The 26,578-nt window shown below is 43.4% G+C and overlaps 1 protein-coding gene across 1 annotated transcript in view; it reads left to right on the forward strand.

The window, feature by feature from the left end:
• myripb (myosin VIIA and Rab interacting protein b) overlaps positions 1 to 26,578 on the forward strand; it is a gene marked incomplete at its 5' end in the record, with an annotated part of 118,393 nt that overhangs the window by 45,680 nt on the left and 46,135 nt on the right. Inside the window, one exon of the mRNA XM_080050593.1 lies at positions 2,567 to 2,788. Coding sequence (XP_079906719.1) covers positions 2,567 to 2,788 — 222 coding nt within the window. The remainder of the gene's footprint in view (positions 1 to 2,566; positions 2,789 to 26,578) is intronic.

The following is a 26,578-nucleotide window of genomic DNA, read 5'->3' on the forward strand; positions in this document are numbered from 1 at the left end:
GCCCTTCAACCCCTCACACCCACGCCCGTTCATCAGATGACACTGTATGTGAAATGGTTTGTTCATCTTGTTAATATGCTGCGGCTAATGATGTGTATGAAAAGCAATCAGTAAGGCAGCGGAGGATGTGCTTGAGGAGCAACGTTAATAACTTATGGAAGCGGGAGATTGCAATGCCCCCGCTGGCTCCACACACACACACACACACACACACACACACACACACACACACACACACACGCAGTGCACACATGCAGTGCACACAGGAAATTCATAATATGCTGCACGTAGCACAAGGTTTTGCTATGCACTTAATTTTCCATGTGTGACTTGGGTGATTAGTTGTGGTTGGAAAGTGCCAACATAGGGGGATGTGTCTGTGCATGCAATGTGGTTTGCATGTAGCACTGTGTTACACATATTTGGTTTTATCAGGTATAAAGGATATTTCTTTGTGTACATGTGCTGGACAGAGAGCAGCAAGGTCTTTAAAGGTGGAGTCAGCGATTCTGGAGAGCGCTTGTTGTCAAAATCACTTTTTGTCAAAATCAGTAAATATCTCCTCACGATCCCCTAACTGTCCGTACTGTGTGTCTATTGAAAAACATTTGGTGTTAATACACAGCCTAGGCTCTGTAAACGGATAAGTAAACAAAGGGCGCCCACCCAACTAGATATACACCTGTTTACAGAGCCTAGGCTGTGTATAAACACTGGATTTTTTTTGTATGGACAGGCAGCGCATCGTAAGGAGATATTCACAAATAGTGATTTCGACAACAAGCGTTCCCCATAATCACTGACTCCACCTTTAACCATGTGTGTAGTATATTGAAGAGCCGCTTAAATAATTAATTGACCACCCGTTTGAGCCCAATGCCCTTTCACACCTTCCCAGAAAGCAACAACAGTCCCCCCCCACCTCCCTCCCCCCTCTCCGATGACGACCGACAGGCCACGGCGTAAACACGGATAAACGTGTTGCCTGAGCTCCCCTCCTCCTGTTGTTTTATTTTTGAACGTAATTGACATGAGTGCAATATGTGCTGATGATTAAAGGTTTATGATATAAATGCAAAACCGTTACATAATTGATTGGGGCCCCTGCCTGCGGTGCGATGCTCGGTAAGCACAAATCCTATGGAGGGAAAAACCCATGTACATAATTCATGCATGTGAAGAGTTGAGCGCATCAGGCATCGGATATAGCAAAGCCGCATTGCCGGTTAATACACTGATTAACATCCTAATAATATCCAGCCTCTCGTTGTGTGGTCACTCACCGAACAGCACAACCTTACTTGATAACTTGCGTGTATGGTAATGAGCAAAATATGGGGATTCACAATCAGTTATATGCAGCTGGCTTGAGATTTTATTGCATTTTTTAAACAAGCTTTGGTCATGTAAATTCAAATGTAGAATCCTTATGGTTTCATTAGTCTGAAAACAGTTTTGTAAGGTGTTAAGATTAGTCACACTGTGCTGCTGTTTTAATGCTCCCTCACTGCTGTAATTCCTGGACCAAAGCCTAAACAGGTCTCCAGTATGAGAGTGGAGGCTATTTTACCACTAATGCTGTATTCCTCTCATGCTCTCCCAGTAAAGGAAACCTTCTACTTGGCACCATTCACACCTGCTAAAACTATCCTCACCCTCATCCACCACCCAAGCCTTGCCCTTGATTTAACATCACCAAAGACACAACGCTTCTCCATTTGAGGGCGTATAGAAGACATGCGTGCCACGCTCTCTCCTCAGCTGTGTTTTTTAACTGATGTGGGAAAAACAAGACGTGACAGACCCCCCCCCACCCCACCAACATTTTTTTTAAATGACAGCCATCAAGTTAATTCTACAGAATCAGTGTAAAAGAGAGAGAATGAGAGAGAGAGAGAGAGTGGGGAGAGAGAGAGTGGGGGAGAGAGACAGGGGAACCGGCAGAGTGGAATTGTTTTCACCAAAGCCATGACCCTTCTGCCGACCCCCTTCTTGTTTTAATAACCCCCTCCCCTCCCAGCTAATTTTTAATTTAACACAATCCAATTATTTAGCATCGCCATCCACCACCTTTTTCATGTTTATACCTATATCGACCAGACGCTCACCACCCTCTCGCTCTCTCTCTCTCCCTCCCTCTCCTCTCTCTCCCTCCCTCTCTCTCCCTCCCGTCCTCCCTCCCTCTCTCTCCCTCCCTCTCTCTATGCCTATCTCTCTCTCCCTCTCCCTCCCTCTCTCTCCCCCTCCCTCTCTCTCCCTCTCCTCTCTTTCTCCCTCCCTCCCTCTCTCTCCCCTCTCTCTCCCCCTCCCTCTCTCTCTGCCTATCTCTCTCTCCCTCCCTCTCCTCTCTCTCCATCCCTCTCTCCCCTCTCTCTCTGCCCCTCTCTCTCCCCCTACCCCTCTCTCTCTGCCTATCTCTCTCCCCCTCCCTCTCCCTCTCTCTCCCCTCTCTCTCCCCCTCCCTCTCTCCCTGCCTTTCTCTCTCTCCCTCTCTCTCCCCTCTCTCTCCCCCTACCCCTCTCTCTCTCTCTCTGCCTATCTCTCTCTCCCTCCCTCCCTCTCTCAGTGAGATGAAGCAGGAGCTGGCGGAGGAAGGCAGCAGATGCTCCATCCTCTCCAAGCAGCAGCGCTTCAACCAGCACTGCTGCATCCGCTGCTGCGCGCCCTTCACCTTCCTGCTCAACCCGCGTCGCCTCTGCCTGGACTGCCAGTACAACGTGTGCAAGACCTGCTGCACCTACAACAAGCGGGACAAAGCCTGGCTGTGCTCCGCGTGCCAGAAGGGCAGGTTAGTGTGTGTGTGTGTGTGTGTGTGTATAGATGTATTTTTTTTTGTTCTTTTTCTTCGGGGGACGTGAGAGATAATGACAGAAGAATGAATGGGGAATGAGAGAGCCTACGAGAAGGGCTGTGCGCTGGTAAATTAGGAGGACACTGAAGTAGAGGAGGAGGGGGGGGGGGGTAATTAGATGATGGAGATGATATAAAAAGAGGCTTTTATTGTGAAGGGGATGATGATTGACTGTTGGAGGAGACCAATGTGAAGGAAAAAGTGAATGAATGAATGAATGAATGGGAATGCAAGGACTTTGACGGAATCATCCCCGCAAGGATGGGTGTTTATTTGAAAGGATTTGGTTTGATGTATGTCTAGGACATTCATCTCATACATGAATTTCTAAAGGCAAAATCTGTGTTTTCGGCTTGCACTGTCAACATTTCTTGTAGTTGTACGGCAAAGGAGGCAGACGGTGGGGCTATTAAGGGAGGCAGGCGGTAATGGAAAGGGGAGTGAAAGAGAGGGGAGGAAACTGAGAGAAATATGTATGGGATAAGTAATGTGTGTGTGTCAGGGGGAAGAAGCAACGTGTAAAAAAAGAAGATGTAGGCTACAAACAGAAAGACGTAGACACAGCAGGTGTATGTTCTTTTTGGTTTGCTGTACAACTCCAATTTCATTTGGGAAATGTTTCCTTTCTTGACATTTTTTCTTTTCTTTTTCCTTTTCATTTCTGCTTGCGTCTTGCGCCCCCCGAATCCCATCTCCAGTTTACAAACCAGAATTCAGGAAAAGAACAAGAGGACAAACATTTATGAATCACAGAACAAGAGTAAAAACTATGTGGAGGCATGGGAACACGCCACAGCTGGTTGTGTTTTGAATTTGTATCAGAGCTGTGTGTGTGTGTGTGTGTGTGTGTGTGTGTGTGTGTGTGTGTGTGTGTGTGTGTGTGTGTGTGTGTGTGTGTGTGTGTGTGTGTGTGTGTGTGTGTGTGTGTGTGTGTGTGTGTGTGTGTGTGTGTGTGTGTGTGTGTGTGTGTGTGTGTGTGTGTGTGTGTGTGTGTGTGTGTGTGGAGGCTGTTTACTCATGCAATGTCTGTCCAAAGCCTTGGGAGTTGTTCTAGTGCCCCTGCTCAGCATCGTATGAATATTGAGCTCCATTTGTCTGGGCGGCATAGGGCGGGGTGTTGGAATTACTATAACGCCGGAGTGGTGTGAGTCACACTGTGTGGTGATGGATTCGTAGCAAAATCAATGTGGAGATTAGGATATTAGATAAGCGAGAATGCGTGGTGCTGTATGTATGCAGATGACTGCACTGTGTCTTCTTTAGGGTCTATAGGATTGCCATTGATTACCGTGGGATTGTAATGTCATTTTCCCCACCTAAACTGCAGATTTTTGTCATTATGACTTTCTCAAAAGAATATAATTGAATACTCCATGTGTCTTTGGGTGTGATTTAGTACCTTCTTGAAAGTGATATGAAGAGTGCAATATCACAAAACAATACAGCAAAAAGGCTGTTTTTCAGGTGTGTCAATGCTACATTTTTGGAATTTTCCACACGTTTCTTGGCGTAAAGGTGGAGGTGGACAGGATAGCAGTGCATAACATAGCTGTCTAAAGAAATGTGTCGCCCTCCGCTTGGCCCTATATTCCTTTCCCTCATTCCCACAGCTCCGTCTCTTTTTTTGTCTTTCATTGATTTTTTTTATTTTTTTTGCTGCTGCACAGTGTATTGAGTTAGACCAGCGAGTCCATTCCTTTCTCTCTCTCTCTCCTCTCTCTCTCTCTATTTATCTGTCCACGCCTTTTCTCTGCCTGGGGCTCAGCAATGTTCTCATCAGGGCTTTAGACTGAGTCACAGATGGGCACGATGTCACAACATTGCCGTCTACCAGCGACATATAAATACAGCACTTTTCATTAGCGCATTAAAAGGGCTTAAGCCTGGTTTTAGCATGAGTTACTCTCTCTCTATCTTTCTCTCTCTGCGGTTGGAGTCCTGTCATTTAGAACAGTGATGTACTGTTTGCGTATCGAGTGTCGAGCTTCAGGCAAGAGGAACCAGTGCCAAACATTTTTTGGAGGAGAAAGCCATTAGTCTACTGTTGGAGTGGATGATTGCAAAAGAAAGTCATCGATTCCATGTTAAATAGACTGTAACTGTTGGGAAATAACTACAGCGTGCTTCCTACGAGAGGAGGATTTGTTTAAAGAGGAGACATTGGCCGTACATAAAAGGCTAATTAAGTCATTTAGCCCTCTTTTTTCCTTCTCATTTACCATATTTTAAAGAAAGAACACATCAAATGAGATCCAGAATCATAAGTGGAGTCAATTACTGCATTCATTCATAATAAATCAGCTTCTTAGTATCTTGAATGTCAGTGCTTGCTGGCTCTTTTTGAACTATTTCTGAGGGAATTTCTGCTGAATCTAAATGGGGGAGAAAATGTAATCCCAAAAGGAAACCAAATGGTCTCTCTCACGTGGGCCGGCTGTCAATCAACATTCACAGTGGCGTGGCCGTGCTGTTCACAAGTGACATCCGTAGAGGGGGGGGGGGGGAAGCACATTTGTAATCATTACACACACGGAGGCTGAAGTCACCCACTCACACATGTTTTGGACATAAAAATGTAACGAATGTGTGTACAACCAGTCCATGCACTGGGTGTGTATGTTGGTTGATTATATTTATGAGCAGCTGTAGTGGAGATGGACACACAGTCACTGATTGGCTGAATGTTTCAGTTTTCGTCAATGAATGTGAGATGTTTGTGTTGACGGCAGATGGTGTGTGTGTGTAGAAAAAAGAAAGGCCAAAGTGAGTCAGCAGCTTTGTCACAACACCTTCCTAGTTTTGTAGAGCATGCACACACGTAAGCACACACACGCGCACGCACGCACACACACACACACACACACACACACACACACACACACACACACACACACACACACACACACACACACACATAAACACACACACACAAGCACAAACCACACCAATTGTTCGATGAGAGGAGTTGGTTTTCGTTGGAAAAGTAATCTTTTTTTCTTGTCTTGGTTCCACCCTCATTGGGGAGAATGTTATCAGGTGGAGAAGGAGATGGAGAGAGAGAGAGATGAAGGTCAAAAGCAAAAGGGAGAGGGGGAGGGCAGGAGGCTGGAAAAAGACATTAGGAGAGCATATGACTGAGGAGTAAAGTACCTGTCCCAATTATCCGAGAGAGTGAATCCCATTAAATTCTCCTTATGTTTTGACTCTCCAATTGTACTGTTCCCATTGTCTGTCTTTTTCATTCTCTTTCTACTTCACTTTATCTTTCTATCATTTGGTCATATCTCCTTTTCTATTCCCCCTGTTCGCTCTGTGTGTAATGTCCTACCCCTCCTTCTCTATCTCTTCCTGATGAAGTCTCCATTTACCACATTTACATTTGAGCTAATGCGTCTCTGTGCTTCATCTGCAGAAATAGTACACCTCTCCATACAGTCATTGGGCCATAGAATTGTATAGCTATATGTGTGTGTGTGTGTGTGTGTGTGTGTGTGTGTGTGTGCGTGTGTGCGTGTGTGCGTGTGTGTGTGTACAAAAATGTCAATACGCTAAATTGACAAACTGTCTCACCATTTTATGGCTTTTATAATCTCATCCTTAAGCATGACTGCGAGGAAATTATGTCATCTGCTCTAGGCCCTACACTGTACCGTACATATATACAAGCACACACAGGAGAGGCTCACACACAAGCACCTCGTATACCCAAGTGCACACGCAAGCAGCACACACTCTGCATTTTAATGTAATTGAATTACCTTTGCCGGCATTACATTTCCTTTTAAGATATTTTAATCAGGCTGGCTTAATTCTCCATCACATGGAAGCTGATAATGTGTGTGTGGGTGAGTTGATAACGGTCTGTGAATACACATGCAATTGCAAACGCAGCATACGTCTCCATCCACATAAACACAGACCTAGACACGCACGCACGCACACACGCACGCACGCACGCACGCACGCACGCACGCACGCACACACACACACACACACTGCTGCAGCTATTGTGCAACATTAACAGTGTTGTTGTTTTTAAAGCTCTTGCACTGTCATGGTGGTGTAAGAATGTATCTGACAGAAAGTTTCACAACACACACACACACACACACACACACACACACACACACACACACACACACAGTCCACATTTAATAATTTGGTCGACTCCTTGTGATAAGACTGTCTTCTTTTAAAGGCCAAGCAGAAGCTGATTGGCTAGTGGGCCCGCAGACAAGAGCTAACAAGCACATGCCGACTCCCTCTAGTCATAGTAGCTTCCTAGACTACTCCTTAATTTAACATGCAACCACGCACATGCACACACTCACATTTCACAGGATATAATGCTGTTTGCTATCACATTTTTTGCAAGTAGACGTGAATGAATGTTTTGTTTTATTTTACCATATCCACGAAGCAATCGTAAATCACAAAGCAGTCTGTCCTGATTGACTGATCATGTAAATTCTGCTCTTTTTATGGGACCAATTTCAATTTAACAAAGTGTGCATCAGCAGCAGTCAATCTTTAATCTGTGGCATCTTTGACCTTTGACATCTTTAAGGCCATTTCCTCAGCCACTCCTCTTCATTTATCTGATTAACATTGTACAGGTTTTATAGCCTGATTTGATTAATCAACTTGTTTTGTTGTCGTCTACAAAGCTTGATGTAGAATTCCTGCGAGTCCTTAAGAAAAAATAGACCCCCATATCAAGACATCCATAGAAAAGTTCATACTTTTATACTTATTTTCACATTTTAAATGGCACAAAAAAAGCTTTCAGTGTGTGTGTTTGGAAATACACTAGTGCTATAAACTGCCTGAACTCCTTCTTGCTGCTGCCAGACAAGCACCTGCAGCTAGGAGATGCAGGGAGCCCCTGGGTGATCTTTGTTCTGTCCTCCTTGCAGAGGTATTTTTATCAGTGCTGGTGAGCGAGACTATATAGTCTTGGACAGGGAGGGGAATGGCCTGCAGCAGATGAGAAGTGTGTTCACTCAATGCTATTGACGTCTCGGCTTTAATAAGGCACTTGAATCTCTCTTGTCTGTGTATGCCTTGCTGCTTCTCTGCTCTGCGTTTTCATCTGGTTTGTCTAGCAGCAAAAGGACAATGGAGTGCAATCCTTCTTAGTCCAATGTGTTTTTCCCAAACTAAAAGCCATATAAACAGCAGGCTGCCGGCCACGGTAGATGAAGAATGAAAGTCTTTAGTCATCCTGTAGCGCTATCAATTTGCATTGGGGGAACCTTTTGAAATCGCACAACAACATTCGTGGCAAAGAAAGCCTATGCATGTATTGCCGTATTTTTCACTGCAGCCACGGCTACCTGCATGTTAATCGTGCTCAAACTTGACTAATTAAGAACATATGTCCGGACTTTCACACTTGATTCTCGGGAAAGCTTTTCATTAACTAAAATATTAGAAGAAGCTTAGAGTGCAGCTGAACCAACTTTGCCAACCCCCTCATGTACTGTATGTGAGCTACAGACATAGGAAGGAGAGTCACTAATCACCTCTAATCTACTTCCTCCTATATTCCCCCTCTTCCCTCTCTCCGCCGCGGCCTTGTCTGGTGTCCAGCCCGGCTGACACAGGAGCCACCAGTCCATCGTAACTCTTGGTGGTGATTTGCACTTCTTACACAGTCGGGGGAACACATACACACACACGCACACACACACACACACACACACACACACACACACACACACACACACACACACACACACACACACACACACACACACACACGCACACACACACACGCACGCAGGCACACTGAGACTCTATCAAGTTGCAAACACAGCACGCTGGCGGTTTTGATTTACGTCTATAGAGGTACTTCGGTCTAATTTAATTTAAATGTAGCCCAAATCAGAAGCCGTGCTTGGATTTAACTAATGCAATTTGTGCAAGAGTTTCCTTCAAAACTAATTACTGCTGAGTTTATCCGCCTTGAAGCAATCTCTGTGTGTGTGTGTGTGTGTGTGTGTGTGTGTGTGTGTGTGTGTGTGTGTGTGTGTGTGTGTGTGTGTGTGTGTGTGTGTGTGTGTGTGTGTGTGTGTGTGTGTGTGTGTACACCTATACTGTGCCTGGGGAGGTGTGTGTATCTCTGCATTGCAACTGCTCCCCACTGTGTGACCCCCTCATGTTTCATGAAAGCATTTTTCTCTGTAGGGAGGTGAGGCTCTATAGCAGGTGATCGATCACTGCTAGCCATGTAAACATGTGACTACACACACGCACACAAACACATACATGCACACACACGTGCAGAGATATACCTACACACGAAGAGAACCTTGACTGTTCCCTATTACGAGTGAATATTGCTCTGAGTCATTAATGTCTACAGACTTCACTGCTCTTCCTGCGGCTGTCTGTGGGCAGGTGAGACTGAATCAGCTACACCTTTGATCTTAGCACCACTCCATGTCAGTGAACCCAGTAAAAGGCAAGCAGTGCGCTCCGTAGTTCCTATGACTCAAGGTTATATTCAGGTGATTCCTCTCATTTCGTGGTTGGGTAAAACGTGAACTGGGTCATTTGCGGGCTCACAGTGCTCTGATGGTTTCTGAATTGGTTTATGCAGTAAGTTGGCTTGTGAATCAGATCAGAACCGAAGCTAAAGCCCCTTGTTGTTTTTATTGTGGGTTACTGGGATAGGTGCCATGAATGAGAAGTAGCCTACCTGCTAGTGGTAATCATCGTTAATGTTAGCATGCTAAGTTAACTAGCCGCTATACTTTCTGATAGGCTATAGTAAGCCACAGCTTGCTTGCTTGCAGCATCCCAGTGAAACACAAACAAGATTGGTTCTTCAAAAAGTTGTTAAGAGACAGACATCTTGAGTCAGAATTTCTAGGGTTTTACAGGAGTGAAGTTAACAGGCCGTCTCTTAAAAACGCCCCCCTGTTGCTGTGGGAATGGCCCACCAGAGGCGTGTGAACCTTTGTGATAAACAGAGCTAGATTTATTCTCCAACATGGTTTGACTGTTTGACCCCAGCGCTGGTGCATTGCTGCTGGTATAAATAACTTAAGTGATTTATATTTTAATCACAGCATCTGCAGGTCATGACTTTTAATCCACCTACAAAACATTGGCCCTGCTGTGGCTCAGTAAACCACCGCACACTGATTTAACTCAAAAATAACTTTTTAATGTGTGTATCGAATCTCTTCTTCCCTCTGGTTCCTCTCTTCCTCCCCATCACTATTTGGACTGCAGAGGCGGCTTCTGCAGATGTGATCCATCAAAAAACATCCATGTGTGGGACACGCCCTCCGCACAGCCAGCCATACTTCATATCCTGCTCACTGCGCTGATAGGGGAGGATGTGAGCCACGTGATTGGCAGATGAAGTGGATCCCTGCCTTTCCGATTAGATTTAGATTTAAGTTTGATGTTTTGTCCCCTAAACTTTGAGATTGCTTTTTGTCCTCCGGTTTCTGCACATTCTTTTGGCATATAATGATTGAAGCCTATCTGAGACGTTGGGTGAATAATAGTCTTTCTTCCCCTCCTCTAACGTCAGCCCCCCTTTCACAAGTTATTTTCTCTCTCTCTTCTTGCACCTTCATCCCTCCCTACGGCAGATCATCTGATCTCCTGCCACAGTGAACTCTCTGTAGCATAAAAAGAAATAATAAGATATTGGCACCGCAGGTTTTTAACTTTCATTGCACATTCCTTGCCTGTCAGCCTACGGACTCCTTTAATAAAAAGTTAAAAAGTCATTTTTTTTTTCAATATTCTTGTCTTTCAATTTTTCTGGATTTAAAGGCAAGATATTGAGGCTAAGTCAGGGTGTTCCATGGGGCATAACGCATCATGCAAAGCTGTGTATGTGCTTAATAGAACTTAATTTGCCAGTGCAATGAAGCCAATATTGATGTTATGTGGTGGAGAATGACTTGTTCTGGTCAGTGGTCTGGCTGCTGAATGTTGAACAATTTGGAACGGCACCATCATTTGAGTGTGAAGATAAGTAATTTGCTTAACAATTTCACGGTCGCACATCTAAAGGCTGATTCTACTTGGACATTTTAAGTTTCACTGCTGCCTTTAAACTGAAGTTAACTTGATTCATTTGTGTTAAGGTCGGCCTATTCTTATGTACATAATGGATTTGAATTCACTGAACTTGAGAAAGTTGACTTCACTTGAAATGAATAAAAAAACAGTATCTATTTACATTCATGTCATGATACAGGATTAATCGATGCCACTACACTTCTGTTTAATGTGTTCCAAGGACACAAAGGGGAACAAAGGGGAACAGTGAACCAGTGATTGGTTATGGAGTCAGTTCATGTTAATACAGATATTGTGTCTATCTGAATGTGTATCATCATGACACAGGATTCTTTCTCAAAACAGCAAAACTCCAGCTAATTCATTGTAAAGAGGTTGCAGATTTGGAGCATTTTTTTTTTGCCCATTACTCATAACAGGTGGATAATAACGTTGGGGGCCTGAGGCGGGCACATGAACTCAAATCTATTCATGTGGACTACCAGGTCATTATTTCTGGAGGCTACTGCACTAATTATGGACTTTTTTTAAAAATGTAAATTGAAAAACAAGTTTGGCTGCGAGTGAAAAGTGAGGCGTCTTTTAATAAACAAAGACCACACAAGAATAAATGAGGATACACACGCATTCAAAAGGCTTTTGAAATGACTAAAATGCCATTAATATGTTATTTTATTATCAATTAATTATAAGCATTTTACTATAATTTTACATGGTTAACATATAACGTACATAATTAATAACAAAACACTAAATATCTAGTTGTTTCTGGCACACTGTAATTTAAATGATTGTCACTTTCTTTGAAAATACCTCAGATGGCTCGCTGGTGTTCAACCCCATGTCTTTGAAGCATATGCACATGCATACTGAGAGACATAATACACTTGTCTCACAGGCATGGACTCGCTGTTCTAAGAAATAGAGCCAGTGTAAATGAATAACAAAGAGCTGAATATGCTAATGTAGTCGGTATCCCACTTCCCCCGAAGTTCTGAGGGCCTTCAGATGGTGCTTATGAACACACCCGTATTGCGCTCTCTCTCTCTCTCTCTGTCTCTCTCTCTCTCTGTCTCTCTCTCCGCTGAATATCAATGGTCGTGCATTGCTCTAGGCCTCTGCCTCATTGCAGCCCCTCTCCCATTTTTCAGCGCTTTTAAATGAGGTTCGGCCGGTGCTACGCCACTGCAGTGCTGACTGTGCTCCGATCACCTTGTTTAGTCATAATTCCCCACCTGAGTGAACAGTGCTGTTTCATCTCATTTGTTTAAAGTCATCTGATGTTCTTGGCACATAATACATACAGGGTTTCTGGGAGCAGCAGGTTGTTGCTGGCCGGCTTCCTGTACACTTGGCTGGTTAGTGCTTTGCCCCCTGCGGTCTGCAAATGCGGTCTGGAAACTTCTTTTGCACATTTTGCCTGCCCTAGCCCTTCTATGTATAAAAATCCCACTATTTGTTTTGGCAATGAAGCATACAAGGTGATTTGTTTTTCAGTTAATGAGTTCACGGGTTCAACTAATCAGTATTGTTCATACATTCTTTACACAACCATCTGTTTGGTGGAGTAGATACATACATTTAACAAAGTATTTGCAATTCATTTGAAACACATATAGTGAAGTGTTGATTGGCTTGTCATGATATGCAGTTTAAAAAAAAAGGAGTGGTAGGGGGTTGCGTTTCACACCATGTTGTTATTTACAGACATTCAAATCAATAATAAGCCCTGTGTCAGTTGTGTTGTTACAAATACCCTAGTCTGGCTTGACCACTTCAGCCAGCGTCTATTAAGCGCTGGCGTCGGCAAACAACGCTACGCCTCCATTGGCTGCTTCCCGGGGTTAGCCCCGCCGTAGATGATTGTGATTGGTTTAAAGAAATAAAAACAGGCCAGCCCAGTTTCCCCCCGAATAGACGGCTCTAAACGGAGTGCTTCCAGACCATACTACTTGCTGTAGTTTGGTCTGGCTTTGCGAGACTACAAATACCCAGACACATGCAGAAAGTTATGCATTTCTGCTTTCATTCACTTTCTTTATATAGTACCCACTCACTTAAAAAAAACTGTGTGCACTAAAAAAAGAAATACATCGTAAAAAATATAGACAACTCTGTGTTATTGAGCTGTTGGCAGTTGAAATGCCATAGGAGAGAGAAACAAAAACAAATGGAGAGGCGTCTCTGTGTCTTTTGGGCTATTTGTTTAGAGCAGCAGCAGAAGATCTCGGCTGATGTTCTCTGATTCAAACGGGATCAAAGCAGACGCTCCGTATCAGGGCTGCCAATGGGAGGGATATCAAAGAAGCTAGCACGCCACACACACACGCACGCACGCACACACACACACACACACACACACACACACACACACACACACACACACACACACATGCACATCTATCCAGTTGACACACAGGCATATCAGAGCCCTGGGGTCATAACATAGAGCCAAAAGAATTCTGTGCATGTACTGCATATGTGTGTATGTATGCATTGATCTTAATCTCCAGTCTTCTTCAGTTTGAGTCCTCTAATTGTAAGGGATACTTGTACACTAACTGACTCTCTGACTGGCTGGTTTGATGGACAACTGGCCGATTTACATTTGACTGTGGTGTCCTAAAAGGTTTTTTTTCTCTCTCTTTTTTTGACATTTCAAAAATGACACAATCTAAAATGGAATGGTAATCCTGATCAACAGACTATTGGAGGAATAATTTTTCAACATAATATAAATGACTAATGACACTTTGTGGCATACTTTATTCATTGAGCTTGGAACATCTCAGTTTGCAGTGCAGTTTTACATTTGAAAAGGTAAGTTAATGGGTGACAAACAGTAAAGGTTTTTGTGGTGTCTTACAAGAACAAGTCCCTGTGGCCTGGACATGTACGTATGTGCATGACACAGTAAATAGCCTCTCGAAACAAATCATTCATTTATGCCTGAGGGCTATTTGTGTACATGCTCTCATTCACCTGCAGAGGTGAACTGTTGGAGCCATGCAGTTTTCTGTAGTGGCTGCCTGAGTTGTCCTTTCATGCATTTTAGATGAAGGTCTCTATCTGTCTGTATCTTTCCATCTCTCTCTCTCTCCGAGGCGCTGATAGTACCCCACTCATCTTGGGCTGAGATGATTTTTAGCTGCAGGACTCCCATTTCCACTCTCTGCTCCTGTTTACTTCAACACTGTCTGAAGTGTGCACGTCTGGGTTCAAATTGGTTTCGGCAAACACTTTTCCATCGGCCAGAGTGAGTGAGCGAGTGTGATATCCTGTGAACCTGCCGCCCTCACTCTGCTCTTGATGCACTGATGGTAAATATTAGATTGCCTGCCTCTACCTGCATTACACACTGACGTAATGGCTTCCACTGGTTGTTACTCTCTCGACTACCTGCAGGCGGATAAACATACATTTCTCTGCTGACTACCAGCACACACACACACACACACTCTCTCTCACACACACACACACACACACACACACACACACACACACACACACACACACACACACACACACACACACACACACACACACACACATACATACAGTGTGTTTGTACTGTATGTATGTGTATGTACATACATACAGTACAGACACACACACACACACACACACACACACATGCACACACACACACACACACACACACTTTCTCAGACATGCACAGATGTAACATGGATGTAGGGCCAACTAACAGCTGCAGAGGAGCGTATTAACATGATGATCAGACTCAAGAATCCTAGTACAAAGACAGACGGCAAACAAACACAAAGACACAAGGGGACATACTAGAAATGGAAGGAAGAAATGAAGCTGGGTGCAGGCTAAACACGTATTTGAGTGAGCTTGCCATGCTCGCTAATCCCTTTCCCAGCCACCTCGGCATGCCACAACACACACACAGAGCACCTTTTCCTTCATTGTGCGTGTAGCCGTAGTTTTACAGGGTTATGGTATGGAAGAGGCAGCTTTTGAGAGTCAGTCTGATTTCAAAGTTGAGTGCAGGTCCTTTATTTGCCTGACCACTATATATACGCCCACATCTATGTCGCTGTACAATGAACACAGGTTAGACTCATTTGCAACCGCCAGCATTTAGCATTCCTCCCTGTGGGTTGTCGCTACACTATACCATTGCAATAAGCTTTTAAGGCATTTACATGTTATGTAGCTAACTGTATATATATATTTATTTTCTTCCAGTAAGGAGCCAAAGCACAACCCTTGCTGTGCTTCATACATAAACACAACTTTACTAAAACACATTATCAAGAGAATGTACTTCCCTCATTAAACATTTGCTATTTTCTTTAAAAAAACATTAAATTCAGTATTATTAACATCCCTGTTTACTAGCCTGCAGTCTTCTTCTTTTCCCCTGCCTTTGCTGGCGCATTGCAGCATATCATTGCAAGTTAACACCACCTGTTGAATCAGGGGAATACTGTGAAATGTACCGCAGCACTATGCAAGTGCACGTGATGAACAAAACAGGGACCCACTCATAAACATATATCTCCATATAGCGTTAGTAGCATAGAAGTAGAAGTAGAAGTAGTAGAAGTAGCAAACTCAAAAGGCAACCTTTTAATCTCCAATATGAGTGTACACTCACACAAAGTGAACACACATACAGTCCCCTCCAAAAGTATTGGAACATTGAGGCCAATTCCTTCATTTTTCCTGTAGACTGGAAACATTTGGGTTTGACACCAAAATATGAATATGAGACAATAGATCAACATTTCAGCTTTTGTTTCCAGATATTTACATCTGGATCTGATACACAACTGAGAAGATATCATTATTTGTAAAGGAACACCACATTTTTAGGTGAGCAAAAGTATTGGAACAGATAGACTTAAAATAAATTAAAGTTTTAAGACTTAATATTGTGTTGCAAATCCTTCCCTTGCAATAACTGCATCGAGCCTGTGACCCATTGACATCACAAAACTTTTGCATTCTTCTTTTGTGATGCTTTTTCCAGGCTTTCACTGCAGCCTCTTTCAGTTGTTGTTTGTTTACTCTCTTCAATCTCCTCTTTTAGCAGGTAAAATGCATTCTCTATAGGGTTTAACTCTGTAAATATAGACTTGGCCAGTCTGAAACCTTCCATTTCTTGCCCCTGATTAACTCCTTTTTTTGTTTTTGCAGTGTGTTTTGGGTCATTATCTTGCTGCACGATGAAGGATCTTCCAATCAGTTTGATTGCATCTTTCTTTACATTGGCAGACAAAATGTTTCTGTAGACTTCTGAGTTCATTTTGCTGTTGCATGTGTTACATCATCAATGAAGATTAATGAGCCCATCCGAGAAGAAGCCATGCAAGCCCAAGCCATGACATTGCCTCCACTGTGTTTCACAGATGAGCTTGTATGTTTGGGATCATATGCAGATCCTTTCTTTCGCCATCACTTTGGTAAAGGTTCATCTTGACAACCACACAGTAACACAGCTTTAGAGCAAAAATAAAGGAATTGGCCTCACTGTTCCAATACTATTGGAGGGGACTGTATATGTATGTGTCTATATACCCACAATATAGTATGTGCATATTTGCAATTTGTAATCAGGTGGGTTTATAACTATAATTATACATCACTTTTTAACAAGCACAATTCTGAAGAGCTTCACATGAAATATGAATATAGAAAACAGCACTAGTGAGAAACACAGCAGTGTTATAATGGAACAGTATCCAGCTGAGCATGGCTTCAAGGCTGTTACACATGCTCAGTATGTTCAGGGGAGTTGTTTTGCAACGTGCGCCTCCTTTCGTAATTTCTCACGTGCACTTCTGAATGAGCACCCCGACTCTCTTTTATGTCGAAGGCACGACTGCAAACTATAGTCACATTTCCATAACCCTTTCAACATAGTGAACGTTAAGTCTGAATTGGATATCAGTCCTTGTGTGCACATACAGGCTACACAGCCGCGCACAGTTAAATATGCACAGTGAGTGAGATTAAATGCACGCCTTGGTAAGAGCAAAGTCATTTGTCACTTACATATTTTTCTCTAATGGGAAAAAGAAAAAAATTCACAATGACAGATTTTCAATGTCAATCCAATCCAGTTATTTTCTTTTTTTTGCTGCATCTTTGCATATACAAACAAAATATTATTATTTGTTGTAGTAGTAGTAGTAGAGTTATTGTGCACTGGTGATCATAATAAAATAACCAGCAGAATTCTACATTTGATGAGAAAATCTATCTCGTAAGAGACAGGCTTAATAGTCCTTTGTGTTGATGATGATCATTAATCAAGGCCTCAGCAGCAAGATGTGTTTAATAATCCATCAGTTATGCAGCGTGTGAGAGAACAGAAGACACGCCTTCCTGTGTGTATTCACTTTCACTGCTTCACTTGGTTCACCAGGTGCAAAATAGCGTTCAAACATTGTGGCTATTTCTGTACTTGTGTCTGGAAAAATCCAGGGTGGACACCCATGTAAAACTCACCTACAGTGCGATTTAATGCTGAAAAAGCCATTACTTTAACAGGAGATGCCGGCCATGCCTGCAGTGCCGTTGCATGTCTCTCCATACATACATGAGGCTCCCCAGTCTCTTTCAGTATTGACTTTGCCCTCCGAGCGAGAGGATCACCTTGATGTTGCGAGCTGATCACACTCAGAGGTCACTGATAATGATCAAAATAATTTCTACTGAGGGCTAGAGAGAGAGAGAGAGGGAGAGAAGGTGTCTAATATGCCTGTGCCTTCCACCCCTCCGCCTCCCCCCTGCTTCATGGCTTCAATTTCTCAGTGTGACGGCATCCGTATGAATAATGCAGTGGTCCCATGCCCTGGCCTGGTGTACCATGTGCGTCTGTGTGTGTGTGTGTGTGTGTGCATGCAAACATGAAAGAAAGAGGGCAAGGGGTTTATATGAATGATCAAAGCCCAGCTGGAGTAAGAAGAGCGGCAATGCAGAGGCTGAATATACACTGGTCAACTAAAAGAGCTTAAAGGTGGACTCAGCGATTCTGGAGAACACTTGTTGTCAAAATCACCTTTTGTCAAAAGCAGTGAATATCTCCTCACGATCCCCTACCTGTACCTATACTGTGTGTGCTGACTTCACCTTTTATTCCTGAATTCATACATTCTCTGCAATATGTAACTCCATGTGATCTCTGTGCTCAGCCGCCACAATTATTCAGCCTTTCTATGTTTAATAGTGTTTACTGCTGAGCTTTTCAGCCCTGGGATGTTTTTGCTTCGGGCTCCTCTGATACTATTAAGGGATCTTTTTTTCCTGATGAGGCTTGCACGGGTAATTAAAAGGCTAGATCAAATGTAGCTTAGATTTATAATCCAACCGCTCGCTGAAATAGTTTCAAGGTGGAAAAATGTGTCCGCTCACACTGTGGTACATTCTCTACACCGGGCCGGTGTTGTGATGGGCAAAAGTCGTGCAGGGTGGAGGTGGCTGTCACAGGACGGCCATCGGCTGATGGATGGCGTTGTATTTCGTCTATACGGCATCAATCTCCACATGCAATATGTTATCCTCGACCCTTCTGCACCATCATCCCTCTCCAGCATACAGTATTCTCGTCTGGTCTCTAACCTGATTATACAGCCGCCATGTGTGTCTGACCACACCGTTAGTCTGACCACCACCTCTTACATTAAGGATTTGCGGATTATTTTACCGCCAATAATAAGCCTTGGAATACATTTAACAGAAGAATTTCAGGCATTTTAGTTATTAACTACACTGTTATTGACCTTGAAAAAAAACTACTCTGTCCAACTAATATGAGAAAGATATCAGGTTCTGATGGGAAATAAAGACTTGGAACGCTGAGGAAGTGGCCAAAAAATGACAGGGGATGGATGTAAAAGGCAGCAGAGTCCAAACCAGAAACCGGAAGGCCAACTGTGGCTATTAATTTAATTCAAGACCAAAGTAAAAGGAGGAGAGAGATTCCTCCTCTGCTGCTGGTGAGCCAGTCCCCTCTCAATCCTTCCATCTGTCTGTCACCACAAAATCAGCGATGGCACCAGGAAAAACACCAGGCTGTAAATGGGAATGGAGGGATGAGTAAGAGAGAGGAGATAAGTGTGTGTGTGTGTGTGTGTGTGTGTGTGTGTGTGTGTGTGTGTGTGTGTGTGTGTGTGTGTGTGTGTGTGTGTGTGTGTGTGTGTGTGTGTGTGTGTGTGTGTGTGTGTGTGTGTGTGTGTGTGTGTGTGTGTGTGTGTGTGTGTGTGTGTGTGTGTGTGTGTGTGTGCGTGTGGTACGGGTGTATTTGTGTGTTTGTTGTGATCTGTGTGCCCAGCATCAATGATTCATCATCGTCCTGCTCCCACGCCCTGTCTGCCAGACTGAGTTGGGAGAGTGTTGTTTGCTCGCTACCGTGTGTGTGTGTGTGTGTGTGTGATGGTAGATGGTAGCTTAAAGCGGCAACGAGTAACATTTAAATATCTTTTAAACAGCCTCATGTTTCCTCTCATAATCATAAATTACCTTTAACAGCAAACGAGACCATCAGTGCAAAGAAAGACGTTTTTATATAGTTTTTATTACTGCATTTGATCTGGTCGTACACCCAGTCCGATTTTCGGTTCACGCGTGCATGCTCTATGGTCACATATCCGTATTGGTCGCAGATTTCAGTGTGGCGCAGGAACGTGATTTGAGAAGCCTATCACTCCGGTGAGGGAAGGGGATAGGGAGACCAGATCCCAATTCACCAGATGTGGGACAAAGACTACGTTTGTGCGGGACAATGCGGGACAAAGTGCCGTTTTTTTAGCAAAATAAACTCGTGTCACCACCGGTAATGCCAGAGACACGGCTTTCTATATTAAAAAAACACTATCTTTAGATCAGCGCGCAGCAGTTAAGTTAGCTACTGTTAAACAAATATAGCATTAAGGCTGCGGCTTCACATTAAAAGCATTTCACTGGCTTCACATTAGCATTTCACTTGACAAACGTGAGTTGGCTTTTAGTTTGAAGTAACAGGAAGACAAACGCTGAAGCACTGCAGGCAGCACCTTCACAGAGCCACTGAGCCCAGCAGCCCGATACACACACACAGACCAATACACACACAGACAAACGGAGACTGCTGTCTCCTCACAGCTATCGGATAAATGCCAGATTATAAAACACGCATTTAAAAAGGGGGGCTCACTTTCAATAACAATGCTTCTAACTTCTAGGGTGACCAGATCGCATTTCCATTACTTTTCACACGTCCCGCAAATTGAGACGTTGTCCCGCGGGACCCTTGTTTGAGACAGTTATTTGTCGTCATAATGACTAACGTGGCTGCTGAACCATCAAAGAAAAAAAAGAAAATGCAATGAAGAAAAGCTAAAATGGAGAGTGATAGGCGGGCGGGAGGGCGTTGCCAAGCAACGTATACACAATTTCACGGAGTGAACCTAGACTGCAGTGTTTACTCCTAAATAAATGAGCGGTAGCCTACTAAAACAAAGTTTACTTTGCCTCACCAGCATCATCAGATGACCATTATTCATCTGAAATAGTCATTATTTACAACAACATAAACACATTACCTCATCGTGATCCATAACTAACTGCCGTCTCTCGTTCATTCGCTTTGTGTGGGGACACATACTCGTTCAGCTCCGTGAGAGGTGACAATGGATCAACTCATTGCAATCAGGGGTAGTTGATGCTGTGTCACTAACCACTCTCACCGAGCCGAAAAGAGTCCGGTGCCCTCACACTTTCAACACACGGACACGCACTATATTGCTTCCTGATTATTTGAATCTTGCACCCCCTGCACGAGCTTCACGACAGCTGGCGTCGTAAAAATACTACCGCTTTTGTTCAAAGGTGTCGCCAACGTGCCGACTTACTCGTTGTAGCTTTAATGTTGGCTCACATTTGTCTTTGATCCAGTGGAACTAGCCCCACACTGCACCGAAAAGTGTGTCTTGCTATCACAGGTCTGACAGAGGTAAACATTGTGCGAGAGAGGTGCAGCAATTTATAGTCTGGTTTTGTGTAATTAACAAGGGCATACCACAAGATGAATTACCTTTTCATTTTCAAGTCCAAGTAACACCCTCACAACATTGTTTCTTTCTTTTGGCAGACCTTGCGAATTTAGAACCTGAATAATGGTGAACATTTGAACTGCGAGTCAGCGGAATCTAAAACTGAACACATTCTAGAATTACTCAGTGGCTTGAGCTTCACTGCAAGTTTGGCTGTGTCTTTACACTCCACGCCATGGCACGAGAGGGGAGTCCTGGGTTCACACTACACAAAATGTGTGCCTGTTATTATGGTCATTGGGTCAAATTAGGTGATTACTAGTCTGGCTTGACCACTTCAGCCAGCGTCTATTAAGCGCTGGCGTCGGCAAACAACGCTACGCCTCCATTGGCTGCTTCCCGGGGTTAGCCCCACCGTAGATGATTGTGATTGGTTTAAAGAAATAAAAACAGGCCAGCCCAGTTTCCCCCCGAATAGACGGCTCTAAACGGAGTGCTTCCAGACCATACTACTTGCTGGCTTTGCGAGACTAGGTGATTACAGAGTCATCAACTACTACTGAGACTTGGTTGAGAGATGTGACAGACTACATGTTGGTCCCCTAAATAAGACAGTTCTTATATTGTACAAAAACTATTAAAACAAGATTCCCTGCTGTTTTGTGATTAACAATATATACAAATGCATTCAGCTTTCTGTAACTCAAGACCTGCGTGACGTCATAGGTGCTATGGAACAAGAATGTGCATGAGAAAATAATGGCGGTTGTCTTGATACTGAGTGGAGAGCCTAAAAACCCACAAAACAAGCAACATCAAGTCCTGACTTTGTGTGATTTACAGCTAACTCCAACTTCTGTTGTGTGTTGCTGTTGTTATTGTTGGTGAGAATCTTAAAGGTTCAGTAAGCGAAATGGTTCTTTTAGCTATCTTCCTGTCAGTGACTGCAGTTAGCGGTCTCGTCCCTAAGTCACCACATTATTGCACTGTGGTCTTCAAGCAGCGAGTTATCTAGCATCATCTCAGATCCGTAAGTGCGATAAAACATGATAAAAACCATCAAAACAGACATTGGGAAGGATATTTTCCTGCTCCACCATTGAAGGTGAATACACATTCACCCAGAGCCGGCCCGAGGCATAAGCGGTCGCTTAGGGCCCCCTCAAAAAAAAAAAAAAGTTTGTATGTTTGATATTAATATCATATTATGCAAATGTGAGTTATCATACAAAAAAAGGAATAAAATGTTTTGGTCTAGATAATTAATAGCCTGAAAATGTAATCAGTTCATCTGGGAGGTAATCCGAAATTATCTGATCATGTCACGTTCACATCCATGCACAGTGTGTATTGAGTTTATTTAAAAACAATTGGAAATGGGGCTGCCCTCAGTTGCCCATGCACTGTGTATAGTCTATAGCCTATTTCAGCCTTGTTTTTGGAAAAAAAGATACAGTAGCTGGACAACAGAGTTCTTCTGCTTCGTTCCTCTCACTGCATTTAAATGCATTCATTATATTACAGGGAAATATGTCCCGTAAAAGAAAAAGAGCTCCAAGCCCAACCCAGAGGACCCTCCATAATAGTTTTATTTTATATTAATATTTTTATGGAAAATCCACGTGTCCTTCTTCAATAGCTTCTAATTCATCTGACCCAGTGTCTCCAAATTTTTTGTTCACACAAAATTTCTCAGATTTAGCCTCTTAATTTTCCTGTCAAAGTGCACCAGATTCATGCATTTCACTTTAAAAAGGTTAAAAAAATCTCCCGGGGGGCTAACATTGGAGAGGGGCCCCCTAATCATATTTCGCTAAGGCCCCCTGAAGGCTTGGGCCGGCTCTGCATTCACCCCTCTGTCGCTCTCTGCGTGCACTGCCGATTACATGCAGAGCGGGTGACTGAGAGACCTGTGTTATAAAGCATGCACACTATATAAGGGATCACTGTATGAATATAGAGCAATTGAACACGTACTGTATATTAACATAAATATATCGCTTACTTCCTAGTAGGGAAGTTTGACAGTTAATAAAAGTGTGCATATTAATATAGACTCTTAGAAAGTGACTATGGTTACAGTTGGCTTTCGGCCCAGGTTGTAAAACAAGGAGGCCTTTCGATCCCCAGCTCCTGCTGTCCATGTCTCTAAATTTCCTTGAGCTAGCAATCCATTTAACATTTTACCATATATTAGATCAGATTGATTATAGAGTAATGAGCAAACAAACAATATATTTCAACGAATATAACTCAGGAGTTTAATTTGTGTGCCACGATGTTCAAGCTGTCATTCATTTGAAAGTAAACATGCCGAAAGAACCAGAACTATGGAACTCCCATCACAGTAACAACAGCTGTTCCATTCCATCAGCAGTACTTTACATCAGAAAGCAACCTTTCAGACAGAATCGGTTGATTTCAGACATTTCACCTATTGGAACAACCACTGTGACGGATAGAAAACTTTGAACAAAGACGACAGTCAGGTTAACGATAGTGACAGCGATGACCTTCAAGCTGAATCTATCAGCCTGGGGCTCCAACAAGTGGGCCAAGCAGCTGGAGGACTATCAGATAGAAAATGAGGCTCTAGGCAGCCAGGTTGAGGGGTTGAAGGCTCACCTCCAGGATACTGAACGGCACATTGCCTGTCAGGAGGAGAAGGTCAAGGAGATGTTTACCAGATTGGAGATGGAGACAACAGATAACAAGTCTCTTCAGAAGCAGGTAGAGCTCCTCACCCATGAGCTCAAGAAAGAGAGGAGCATGACAATAGAGCTGACAGAGCAGTTACAGCTACAGAAAGACACCCATCAGCAAGAACGTGAGGCTGAGAAGAGATTTCACGCTGAAAGGGTTGAAGAGGATCAGGAGCTGATCCAGGGGCTGAGGGATGGGCATGATGCTCTCCGCCAAGAGATAGATGGCCTGGAAATAAGACTAAAGGAACTGGCCTACACCAACCTTGAGCTTTCCACCAAGCTTAAGGCTGAGGAAGAAGTCAGTCAGGCCCTTCATAGAAGGACTAACCAGCTGAAGGAGAAGCTGAAGGAACATGAGAAAGAGGAGCAACTCAGTGTTTTGAAGGCCCTCAAAGTTAAAGGTGCCTTCCATCAAGAAATGGAGGGCCTGGAGACCAGTTTGAAGGAACTGAACTCAACCGGCCTTGAAGCTTCTGCCAAGCTCATTCCAGAGCCCAACATATATGAGGAGGAACTTCCAGAGAAACAAAAGAGCCACTCAGTCTGGAAAAAGGTCCCTAAATTCCTTGCTTTGAGGAAGTAGGGGGGAAGGCGGAAGGCGGGGAAAAGAGTCCACCTCCAACTAAAACCAGAGTAGCTCAGAGGCTCAGGGTCTACCATCAACAGCCGTCAGCCGTAGGGCGGAACGGTGGCCCTATGGTTAGCTCTGCAGCCTCACAGACCTCATAGTTTGGTCTGTGTGGAGTCTCCATGTTCCTTAGCGTGTCAGCGCCGCAGGTGTCCTCTGAGTTCTTCGGTTTCCTACCACACTCAAAAGACAGGAAGCTTTGGTGAAATGGACATTTTATATTGTCCCCAATCAATCAGCTGATCAGTTGATTAAAAACATTTCAAAATAAAAGCTCCGCCTGTGAAGCTGTAGAGTAGTAATAGTTTTGGAGTTACCATAGAAGGATCAGTGTTTACAGACAGCAGGATTGTTGGATAGAAAACGTTCTCGTTTGGTTATGCTGGGTTTGATATGTTATGGAGTCATAGAGCCGTGCTATTGGCGTGTCTTCCCTTTAGCGATACTTAAATCTATAGCTGTGTAAAATCAGACCCTTTTGAGTACACAACATTGCTCAGTTTTATTACATAGAGGACAAAAGAATTCATAAAGGAGATTAAACAAAAGTGAAAAATTAAGCGAGCCATCGCTTATGACTATTTGATGATGATTTTTATTGTGTCCTGCTGCTCATTTGATATGAGTGGCTTCATTTTGTTTGTATTTTTTAAGAGAAGTTATATAATAAAGAGTCCCACATGGTGCCGTGTGCATTCCAAGGACTGTTGCTCACTGTGTTTTTCAGGCTTATGCATTCTTGGCACATTGTAAAATGCACATTAAGAATCTTTCTATGGCCAAGCAAGGCCTACACGCATGAATGGAAAAGCCCAAAAACAAATAATAAAACACTGACACAGACAACACTTTTGGTGGCTTTTCAATCTGAATCTGAGCAAATGGTTGATTGGTATGGCATCATGCTATTCACACTTTAGTCCGTCAGTGTACTCCAGCATTCTTCCTAGAGGCTATGTCCTTTGCTGCTGCCAATTTAAAAGCTGGTTGCCAGTCGCCCACTCTTATGCTTCACTGACTTTCCGTTGGATTCAAATATATACTTAGAATAGAGAGAATATTGTGTTCAATTGCCCGCTGTTGTTTTTCTCTGGTTGTTCAAAGAATCTTAACTGCCTGCTATGCATATGTACTTGTAAATACAACATATTTGCATTGTAAAAACTAATTTGCAGTGGGGAAGAGAGTGAAGAGGAACAGAGAGAGAACAGTGGACATGCAGTGAATGAAACAAAGAAAGACAAATATGGTAGTTGTGAGAAGAGCCTGCTGGTCCAGCGGCGATTTTTTTGTTTGTTTGTTGGTTGTTGTTGTGTGATTAACTTGATGAGAACTGCTCCCGCGATGAGGGCAGCCAGGGGCTTGTTTGGGAAGCAGGCCATTCATTGGTTCCCTAATTGGTGGTGGGTGTAGAGAAATGGCAAACTTTACTGGCCTGTTATTGGCTACCTCTCCCCCCTAGGGAAATACTGTCAAGAGAGTGGAGAGACTGTAGCCCCCTAAGTCACAGAAATGCAGGACTCATTTTTCAGAAGGAAAATACGTTCAGACACACACATGCTTTCAGACCAAAAACACTTAAATGTAATTGGAGGTTGTGTTTGGGCTATTTAAATGTCTTAATATGTAGCAGAGAAAAACAGGGGTCTCCTTAGGGAAATGCCATTCTTAATATCAGTGAAATGCTCTTAATAAAATAGAGCCAGACATGCTGGTGTTAGCGTATGGATTTTAAAGCCATGTGTGTCTCTGAGTCCTCTGACTGTGAGTCTTTATTCCCCATTTGCGTTTGGATTACAGGCACAAAGCACTTCAGTGTTTTAGTCCTTGAAAATCTGCCCTTAAAAAACATAACTAAAATACTCAGTGTTAAGCTGATTGTCATGCAGCTTGGTAAGGCCTCTCTGGTGTAGAGAACAATAAAGCCCTGCTTATGTCATAAATGAGACTGGTGCATTAATGGGATAAATCTTTAAGAGCCAGGGACGTGTGTTTTATCTGCAGCATTAACGCAACCTGAAAGCCTTTTATAAATCTGGAGCGTGTTTTTAATTACTGCTCAGGCAGCAAGCACTTCACCGGTCACTGTCATGCAAACAGGATGCGTGTCACACTTGAATGCGCCTGCCTGGTCTCAAAGTATATAGTAGTGAGTGTGAAACCCGGGATTTCTGGAGCTGGTCTGTAACCTTCTGCAAAACACTTTCTAGAATACCTATATGTTCCTCCTCTGTGGAAAAAAAACACCCTCTTTCACAGCTTTCTGGCTTATCAGGCACGCACACACACACACACACACACACACACACACACACACACACACACACACACACACACA

Source organism: Ammodytes marinus, assembly GCF_949987685.1.
Source record: "Ammodytes marinus genome assembly, chromosome: 21".
Classification (NCBI taxonomy): Eukaryota; Metazoa; Chordata; class Actinopteri; order Uranoscopiformes; family Ammodytidae; genus Ammodytes; species Ammodytes marinus.